Source organism: Mugil cephalus, chromosome 5 (assembly GCF_022458985.1).
Source record: "Mugil cephalus isolate CIBA_MC_2020 chromosome 5, CIBA_Mcephalus_1.1, whole genome shotgun sequence".
In the NCBI taxonomy this organism is placed as follows: domain Eukaryota; kingdom Metazoa; phylum Chordata; class Actinopteri; order Mugiliformes; family Mugilidae; genus Mugil; species Mugil cephalus.
The window spans coordinates 7,964,430-7,974,693 of record NC_061774.1 but is presented as its reverse complement, the minus strand read 5'-3'; the positions used below and the strand labels follow the sequence as shown (position 1 = coordinate 7,974,693).

General features: G+C 40.8%; 1 protein-coding gene across 2 annotated transcripts; it reads right to left on the bottom strand.

Annotated features, from left to right (window-relative positions):
• Nucleotides 1-306: 306 nt before the first annotated feature.
• atp1b4 (ATPase Na+/K+ transporting subunit beta 4) lies at nucleotides 307-6,302 on the bottom strand. 2 transcript variants are annotated; one of them, XM_047585570.1, is made up of 9 exons: nucleotides 6,129-6,302; nucleotides 5,335-5,403; nucleotides 4,526-4,742; nucleotides 2,909-3,037; nucleotides 2,674-2,778; nucleotides 2,116-2,315; nucleotides 1,701-1,757; nucleotides 1,521-1,613; nucleotides 307-1,357 (listed from the first exon to the last, which is right to left on the bottom strand). In XM_047585570.1, exons 1-9 carry the CDS (start codon nucleotides 6,285-6,287, stop codon nucleotides 1,196-1,198), a joined length of 1,191 nt encoding a protein of 396 aa, XP_047441526.1. In that variant the 5' UTR covers nucleotides 6,288-6,302; the 3' UTR covers nucleotides 307-1,195. The 2 variants fall into 2 exon arrangements, with proteins under 2 accessions (XP_047441526.1, XP_047441527.1); XM_047585571.1 differs by lacking the exon at nucleotides 6,129-6,302 and adding an exon at nucleotides 5,551-5,729.
• Nucleotides 6,303-10,264: the final 3,962 nt, after the last annotated feature.

Sequence of the window (10,264 nt, the reverse complement as noted above, 5' to 3'; positions counted from 1 at the left end):
TAACATTAGTTCGCTGTATAGCTAATAAGTAAACCAGTGTTTGTCAACACAGCGCCTATACAACAATGCCAAATGTTGTGAAGCAGATTTCTAAAGCACATAGAGTTCATAAATGAGTAAAACACTGTAAATTGGTTCTGTGGCTTTGCTGTTTAAATATATTTACCTGCTTATAATTATAACTCTAATTTATAGAGCTTGACTGAGTTTAATGTGAAAGTGGTTTTAATGTTTTTAAGGTTTTGAGGTTTTAATAAAAAAGTGATGCAGACTGTTAGTCTCGTGTGGAAGAAAATTTACAGTACATACCAGAACATTGTATTTATTATAAGAACTATAATAGGAATAAATACAACATTGATGCCAAGTTTAGTAGCACATTTCAGACAGGATTAATACTATCACAAAATAGTTATAGGATAGTAATAGTTTTTTTTTTAAATGGTACAGACTTTTCACAAACTATTTCACAGCACAGTATGTCTCTTTATTGATCAGTCTTATGTAGTATTTCATTTTCAAAAGCGAATGTTTTTACAAAAGAAAAAGTGGTTTGTGATACTTTATCATAAATGTATAATGCTGCTCTACTCAACAAAAATATAGTAATTATGTATTTGCATTTATTATGTCTTTTTACTGTGTAAGTACAGTACAAGTCCTGCTTTCAGTGTTTGCATGATAGTTCTTTGAATTCTTACAATATACAGTGAAAAATATAATGCAAAACAAATTAGTACACTTTGTCACACACAAAATGTGCAAACAAAACCATAATCTAACCTGACAACATAAGATTTCTAATTCCCTATTAATGTTTTACGTCATAATTGGATTTGCATAGCCAGAAATGCTAACTATTGGGCAGTGTGTAATTTAGTTTGATTAATCTTGCTAATCATTACAAAATATCAGGAAGTGAACTGTAACTCACTCTACGCGCTCGTCCTGTGCTCAGCACTGTTTGTTGTGAGTGCAGGTGCCAGTAGCACACTCAAGGTACAAAGATACAACACCAAGTAAATATCTACTTCTTGAGGATTTTGTTTCACAGCAGGAGACATGGATATTTAAGTGAAAGATGAAGAGAGGGAAAGTACATATTTCATGTAAAATAATGGTTCAACATAATTCTTGTACAGATTTTCCTGCCTCATGTTCACGGGGACATCCTGCTGACAGCAACACATTTGCGTTACGCTCCGACATCCAAGGAGAAGGTCACACTGCCCAGGTAGCGGTCAGTGACTGAATCATGAATGATGCCCTTTCCATTCAGTTTGCATTGTATTTGGAGGTGAGTGTCGTACTGCACTCCTGCAAAACGTACAGCCACCACCGGTGCAGAGTAATTGACCTGGGACAAAGGAGACACAGGCTCAGACCTGGCAGGTCACATATGTATATATATATATATATATAAATATATATATATATATATATATATAAATATATATATATATATATATATATATATATATTGGACAGCAGTCGTCCACAGAGAAAAAGAAATCACTTACATGTCTGAGCTTCCCATAGTACGGATAGTACTTCATGTCAAAAAGGCTTTTAGGGAAAAATTGGAGTTCTCCCAACGCTTCTGGTGGTCCTTTCTAAAATTGAAGAAACGCTACTATTTATCATGATATTTTCAGGTACGTTGTCTTGACATGAAGTAAAAGTATTAATGAATTCCGTACCTTAACTTCACAAGTCACATTAATTGGTTTGCCCTCACCAGGTAAGTAACCAAGAATCTGTTAAAGAGTAAAAACATGCAATGAACAACATAAAGACAATTGACTGTTTTGACCCCGTTTTTTTTTTTTTTTTTTTTTTTTTTTGTGATGTCTTCAAATTAATGTGCTGGATGTGCCAATATCTGTATCCGGAGATGAAAAAAATTGTCAGTTAACACACTAGCAGTTTGAAGAAGTTGTGCAGAGTTGGCATGTTTTTTTTTTGTGTGTGTTCCTCCAACAATGTCCACAAGATGTCGCTCTTTGAAAAGTGTTTGCAAAGGTTTATGCTCACTACTCGTTTTTTTGCTCCTTATTTACATTGTTATGCTCTATAGATTACTCTTTTTTTTTCAGCAACTAGCATTCATCGTACCCGATTCATTCGAAGGAGGATGCATGGCCTTCCCTGAGAATAGCCAAAGTGACTGTCCTGCAGCCCTGAACACTGCCCCAACCAGGACCGCTTAAACTGGCACGCTTTCCGTTCTTCGCTCTCCTCCAGGTGGTCCTGCATGAAGTATGTGTCCTGTGCGCAGAGAATATTCTTCCTCTCCTGTGCACCATCGTTGTACGCTGAAAACGGAGAGCAGAGAGACAGAGGCAGAGAGGGAGGGAGATCGAGGAAGGGGGGGCATAAATAAACCTTCGCAACGGCAATGCACTGCCAGACCCAGGCCTCTGATTAAGGAAGCTTGACAAAAGCAGGGTGTGAAAAAAACTAGCACTGAATGGCTGCACTCTGCCCACAAAGAGGCTTCCCTTCCCAGCATTCCCTGCAAGAAGCGAATGGAAAAAGGGAACAAAGGTGGTGAAGATGAGGATTAACTCATTGCATGTCTGCTTCATTTTAAATAAACTCAACAACCTCGTCAGACCTCCCACCTTCACCGCCATTAACCCCTGGCCCACAATCACATCAGCATGGACTCACGTCTTAGATATTCCTCCATAGACCTGACATACTTCTTCCAGGATTTGCGATCAGATGCATTAAAAGCAATCTCATGGCCTTCTAGGTGCGGGGCCATCGTCATACCTGCCAGTGGAAACCCAGAGACAGTCAACTGTGCCGGGACTCAAGTAGAAGCAACAGACAGAAGGACAGTCGAATGTAGAGAAGAGAGGAAAGTGACAGTGGAGGGGTTTGAGTTTGGGGTTATATTTACCTGGTGGCATCACTCTATCATTGTAGGTGGGGTGGTAGGGACTAATAGACCACATGAGGCAAAACATACAGCCGCCAAACATGGCTGCAAGAAACAGATAAAGTGCAGAGTAGAAGAGGAGGATGAGGCCTAGAGGGAGAGAGTGAAAAATTAGTTATTAGGGTGACTATTCCTTGCACGGTATTTGAACAAAAGTGGGTTACATAACTGACGACGAATCTGAGTGGAGGAATTAATGAACCACAGGGAAGTTCCATTTTAGCTCAGATTGCATGGTCTGTCTGGACTCCAGCTACTGTCCTAATTTGTGTGCTCATACAAAATTGCCATCCTTCCCTCATGTCTGGTTATTGCAAATAACTCCAAAAGTTATGGCATTAATAACCCTGAGAATATACTGAGAACTCTGACCACGAAATTATGAGAATTTACACTGTTCTGCAATTTTAAATTAACAGTCCGTTAGTAACTAATCAAGCTAAACGTGCCCTAAATTAAATGGCTTTTGCTGTGCGGGCAATTTCACAGGGGACTAGCTGCAGCCAGCCCTGCGTCCCCAAAGCCACAAAGGCCTTTCTGTTTGAGCTCAGTGAGAATTCTCCCAGCTGTCCTTTCACTCAGGAACACAGTGAACCTCCGGTTGCCATCGTAGTGAAGGTCTTTTGCAGCCTTAGAGGCCCAGCCAGCTCCAAGGAGCACCAATCACCCCACTCTGGTATTGTGTCCCCTCTTGCACACTCGTCTCACAGGACACACAGCACAGACTTCAACTCAGGGCCTTTCTTCAGCGGACACATGGGCCCCACTCCTCCACAAGTGTGCATGCACCAGTTACGTAGCTGAAATCAGCTCCTAGTGCTGACTGCCCTGCGTTTCAGCTTCCGCAAGTTACACTCTTTCCTTAGATGTTCGCTCTACTCCCAGTTGGATTATGTTTGCCATTGTGTACAGTGGGATTGAGGGATGGGGCTCTACAGCGTTACATAGCAACTACCCTGGAATACCAAGAGGCTGCTCCATCATCATTGACTCAACAAACTCATCCAGCCTGGCTCCTGCCAAAACGTTCGCCTGCACCAAAGCTCAATTTGGCAGTGAGCTCTATGGAAAGGAAGGAGACATGAGCATCTCTACATGTTTGACTGCGACCGAGGGGCCATAAGCACTTTAAGTTCAACGATGAGGTCGTCAAGGCTTTGGGAAAGAGGCTGTGGAGAGCATGGTAAGATGTGGAGGAATGTGATTCCTGGCCAATGCGAGGCCCGGAACAGTGCAGTCCCGCTGGGAACACGTCCCCAGGCAGTCTGTTTTTGTCGGGACACTCTGAATTGTCCATGCACCTATGTAAACATTGAGCATGAGGACACACACACACTCACAGCACAGTGAGCGGAGTCACTGGACTGGAGAGACATTTCTCACCCCCCAACTATCCTTGACTGCATCTTTTAAAACCATTCATACATCCTGTCTGCTCTTATCTTTGTATAAGATGATTTAACTGTAATGCACTCGACATTAATTAGTGGTCACATGCAGTAAAAGATCATTTGCATTCACCGAAAACGTCCCTCCCCACACCCCAACAGCAGAGAACCTCTTTCTTCATCAACTCACTCCAGCTCTTCCCAGAGCGGCCCATGAATTCGTTGGTCTCTGCATTCCACAGGTATTTCTTCAGGTCGTCTATCTTCTGGTGGAGCGTCCTCTTGGGGATCGGCCTGCGCTTCCATCTCTCAAAGTTGAGGTCTTCCTGCTCTAGAGGTTGATGCTCGGCCAACTCCTCCTGCTCTTCCTCCAGCTCTTGGCCATGTTTCAGTATCACTTTGTGAGGCTGGTGGAAAGAAGAAGAGAAAAAGCCCTCACCACACATATTCTAAACTGCTAAGTTCTGCAGTCGGCCTATTTTCTTTTCAAATTACTGCAGGAAAAAAAATGGCATGCCTCCTGATCCGAGTATGACCGATAATGTAAACTGCCAGACAGTGCTCTGCATATTAATGGACATCCCACTGATGGTCCTATCCCCTGTTTCTGCAAATTATAAACCCGCTGGTGACCTTGTGGCACTCGTTGGGAGAGCTGACCTCCTCTGAGTGGACCCTCCTGCTTGGAGCAGCAGCTGCAGACAGCAAAGCTGGAGGGTCACTCTGATATCCAGATGTTACTGATTCTCAGCATCCGCAGGCCAGGACACACAGATCCCAGAGGAACCACAGGACACTTGAGAGTGCCATCAAAGAGTCACTTTATTTGAGAAAGAACTGTTACTGGGAGCCATAAGACTTGTGTCAATAAAACTGCTTGATTGTTAAGATAAAGATAACCATTAAAAAAATTAAAAAAAATGATGATGAAAAAAATCCTCTAATTGCTGCCCCCGCTAATAAAGTGAAAGAATAAAGTAATTTATTATCAGCACTTACAGGACTTGGTGGATGATTTTTAAGGAGCTTCTCTTCAGCTCCTCCCTCTGTGGAACTGGGCTCCATATTCTTCAGAGGAAGAGAAGGTACTTGTTAAACCAAATCCACTGAATTAAAACACATTTGGCATCCTCACACCTCTCACAGCAATGTCTAAATAACGTCTTCTACGATCAGGCACAAACAATGATATTTTCAATGAAGAACATGACGTACCTTAAGTTTTCCTTTCAATAAAAACGCGGATTTATTTGTCGAAAACCCTCTTAAAGCTTAGAGGAAAAAATAATGTTTGTCAAAAAGTGTTTGGGGGTTTCATTAGAAAGTTTTAGGCATGCAGTGTGGAGAGGCTCCTTCAACTAGGCGCGCATCATAGTGAATGAACGCTGGACAGAGAAAAACTAGGGGTGGGATACGAAGTGCTTTTTTTTGGGTCCCATAGAGACGTTTTGGCAGCAGCCTGAACCGCGCTGCATTCTGTACACGCACAACGTCGGCCATTGTCTGCTAAACTGGACTGAAGCAAAGCCTGAATACAATATTTATAGCTTATCCACACACAAGACGCTGTCATTCACGCCAGGCTGCGTACTGTACGCGCACAAAGACACTCCAGCAGTTAACTTTATTTATTTGTTTTAATTGGTGCAATTTTTATTTGGGGCGCTTATCTAACATGAATCATACGTTAAATAAAAAAATAAATCATGTCCTTATGTGTTGTTCCTGCTCATGCATGCACGACAATCCAGTTGCCACCGGCACCTCCACAGAGTCTTGCAGCAACTGCTTACCATACGCTCTCCTCTGGTGAAGTTCAAGTAGTCCTCATCCCTGATCCCATCTGCACTCCGGTCACGTAACGCTCTGTTACCCCCATGTAAAAGTGGGAGAGGGGAACTTCTGAGGCGGTTTTCCCCCCTTCTTTTACATGAAAAGAGAAATTGCGTCATGGAAAAATCTGTTCTTTGACATTTACGCGGCAAAAACGTGTGTGCGTTTGTGTGTGTGAGTGATGATAAGTGAGTGTACTTCAGTTATTCTTATCTCAACGTAATGACATTTGCGAATAAGTGAAACTACAAGGAAATTTCACATGGGAAGCTCAAGGGTTCTCGAATGGATGGATGATTTTATAAAGGACAGGAGAACAAAATGCACAAGCCATTTAAACACTTTTTTATATATCGTTTTACGAAGTTAAATACTGCCGTCCCCTCTGGAGGCTTCATGTGCGTTGGGAACTTCCAGTACAACAGCTTTGGAGCATTAACTGTCCTAGCCACAGATCTGATTCAATGACACAGAGACTCTTCAAGACCAGTTAAAGAAGCAGAATCTACATGACAACATTTACCTCTGTAGGTGTCATTTAATCATGCAATACAATTAATACAGTTATATTTGTACATTTTTTTTTTTTTTTGCAAAACAGATGAAGTGAGGACCACCTAGGGTTTTCAGGACCTCTGCAGTGCTGGGACCCACTCACTAGTTAGCACAAATTTGGTCCATGAATGATATGTCTTGTTGCAATGTACCCCAGAACAAATACACTGAACTACTTTTAACTACTAATTTTATAGTTCATTATTAAACTTTTATCAGCCACAATGTTCATTCTACAGGAAAATATACCTATCACATGAATTAATGGTATTCTGTGTAGGTTTTATGCTACTAATGACCTTGGGGATATGCTATTAAATATTGCTCTGTGTTTTCATTTACTTTTTATTTATTCAGCCACTTACATTTTTGTTAATGAATTAAATGAAAGTAGGCCAATAAAAATCATGTCTGTAAAGTTTTTATACATAAGGTTAATTAGTTGGGCTCTTAAATAAATAATCTGCACTGATTAACCTGTTCCTGAAACATTGGTACCTGAAGTCAGTTGTTAGAATGTGTGTTTGAATGTGTTCTTCTGTCTTTCTGTATTTTACTTGTGTTGTTTTTCTGCCGGCTGTAACACAAATTGTTACTAAGTAAAGACTGGTTTCGCAGACAAAGCTTAAGCCTAGTCCCAGACTAAAATGCTGTTTGAGCTGACTTAACTTTAAATCACTTGCACAGACTTATCTTAACAGATTTCGTCTGTTCTGGATTGAACAAAGCCAATTGCAAGAGGGTGGATTAGAGCTACTCCACGACTAAATTGAAGTTTACATTAATCCTGCAAAGAGGCAGGTTTAACTTCGGCTTAGTACTGTTTGTGGACGGGAACACAGATGGTTTTGGGAGCATGGAGTATTTGGAACATCTAAATGAAGACCAATATTTGCTACAGAGGCCAGCCAGACAAAGACTTGTGGATAGTTGTAATCCATTGAATCAGTTTGATGGAATAACTTTCGTATAAGGAAGATGTACTGGAGATAATTGCTTTGCTTGAGCTTATACTTTCCTCCATGTCTCGAAGAGGAAGCCCTGTGCCCAGTTCTCCCCTAGTTCTGATCACTTTGAGATTCTTGGCATCTGGAACCTTTCATCATGAAACTGGTGATTTGTGTGGTGTCAGTGAAGCAGCAATGTGTAGAATAGTTCACAATGTCTGCAGTGCCATTTGTGAACTGAGAAGTCTGTACATTAAGTTCCCTGATGCTGCTGAGCAGGCCAGCTATAAAGTGTGATTCTACGAATGTGGGAACTTCCCAGGAAGGATTGGCTGTATAAATGGATGTCATGTTCAAATCAAGTGTCCATCAACTTCTGATGCTGAGGAGTACAGGAATCATAAGAACTGGTTTTCCAAAAATGTTCAGGCTGTATGCACTCCCAATTTAGAGTTTTCAAACATTGTTGCCTGTTGGAAAGGAGCAACGCATGATTCAAAGATTTTCCACAACTCTTCACTGTGTGCTCAGTTTGAAAGAGGGCAACATAGTGGACTACTACTTGGTGACAGTGGATATGCTCAGAGTTCCTTTTTATTCACGACTTGGCCACATCCATATTGATGTGCTGAAGAAAGAAGTGATCACCGCTGACAAGTCTTATCTTGCATTTAAAAAGGTTTATTTACAAGAAAGAACAATGTCAAACTCTTGCTGAATCTGAGAGAGCTTCTGGCCAATCGTCGAATCCCCTCTCTCGTTCAGCTCCCACAGTCACCTTATATAGGATGGCCATCCCCAAGAACCCCCATACACAAGCAAAACTTATGTCTTATGTCTGGTTAGTTTTTTACGAGCTGGCATCTGGTAAATGACCTTTTGACCTTTAAACTTTATACACACTTCACAAACCCCAAACACAGGAAAGGGACAGAAGAGAAAAACAAGAAGATAATATATTACATATTTCCCCCCTTCGAGGCTCCTAGAGTCTCGACCACCAAAAAACACACATTCAAACACAAAAAACATATTCATTGTTATAACAGAAAGATATGTCCTGCTTACAGTGCCAGTAACAGCACAACCCTTAACAATACAACAAATTCATGGAGTGTGAGAGCGAAAACCTATCAGACAGTCATCTTTCTTAAAATGTCCACCTTTCAATCTAGACAGGAAATTCTCTCATGGCCCCTCTGCCTAAGGCGACCACACAGTAGTACTCCAAGCCTACTAAAAAAGAAGGATTTCTAAAATTTATATAGGGAAATATCTTAAGCTGAGTATATATAGGGATACAAGAAGATAATATACTACACAGGAAAGATACAACAGAGCTCATGTTCACACGGATGGTCGAGCGTATGTTTGGAGTGTGGAAAAATCGATTGCAGTGTTTACGCAATACGCTTCGTTTTGAACCAACAAGATGCTGCAAGGTGATCATTGCTACAGCTGTGCTGCACATCTACCTGAAGCAGCATAATGGCCCTGACCCTCCATTGGAAGACCAGAATGATCCAGATGTGCCCATGCTGGTGGCAGAAAATAGCCAACGAGGAATTGCGCTCAGAGCTGCTTTCACACTGCAGCACTTCAGCTAGAAAAAAGACACATTTAACCAAGGAATGTGTTGATTATTGCTTGTTTTGCTTTAATAGTGTTTGTTGTATACAACATATATAAATAGTGTGCTGAAAAATTAAATGAGAAACTCAACCAAGGCTGTTCTGAAATGTAGGTTGTGGTGACTACAGTACTCACACTCTTGTGTAGTGAGGAACATTTGATTTTCACAACGTATTATTATCCATTACATTACATAGATGATGTTTGGTGTAAAAAATTCCCTCCAGCTAAGCTATCCTCAATTCCATTATTCTTTTATAAGCACCATTAGGCTAACAAGCTGTGCTCCTAAGGCTAATGAGGTGTTCTCATTTAAGCTTACTCCAAGACTACACAGTCTGGGACTAACTGAGACAAACATAAGCCATGTTCATGTAAGCCACTTAAATGACCCAGCTTTACTAGACTGACTTAGGCCTAGTCCTGGTTTGTTACAAGCCTTGTCTGCGAAACCAGGCCTTAAAGTTTACTAAGTCTAAGTTAAGTCTAAGTCTAAGTTATTTATTTCAGTAAAACACCCAAATAGAAATTAAACAGAGTCTGTACATTGTGCAACTAGGCTCAAACCTGACATGAATGAATCCAAGATGGTTCGTAACTGCAGACATGCCACGTAAGGTCACTCCACTCAATTAAGATCAACAAACTAGCTTCCAGGGTGATCTTGAACTGTAGTCTATCATGGACATCTCAAAAGTAAAGTACTCAATAGCACAGATAACTGTAAAAAATATTTTTTTTAAAAACATAATAATAACAGTGAAAGTACATTACGTATTACATGATAGAGCACTTCGCAGCAATAGGTATTATGAGATGTTGGCTTATAAATAAGAGTTATTTTAGGAAAGCACATGGTTTTAACTGACCCCAAGCAGGTTTATAATGTAAACACACTGGAGACCTGTATAGTCGACTATATATCACCACATTTTTCCATTTTTTTTCCTCCAATGAATTAA

Bases quoted from the DNA above. Each gene is read 5' to 3' on its own strand.
- atp1b4 (XM_047585570.1), bottom strand. From the start codon at position 6,287: ATGACGCAATTTCTCTTTTCATGTAAAAGAAGGGGGGAAAACCGCCTC. The intron at 3,038-4,525 runs GTGAGTTGATGA...CTCTCCCTCTAG, and splicing joins CCGCTCTGGGAAGAGCTGGA to GCCTCATCCTCCTCTTCTAC. The intron at 2,779-2,908 runs GTAAATATAACC...TTCCACTGGCAG, and splicing joins TGATAGAGTGATGCCACCAG to GTATGACGATGGCCCCGCAC.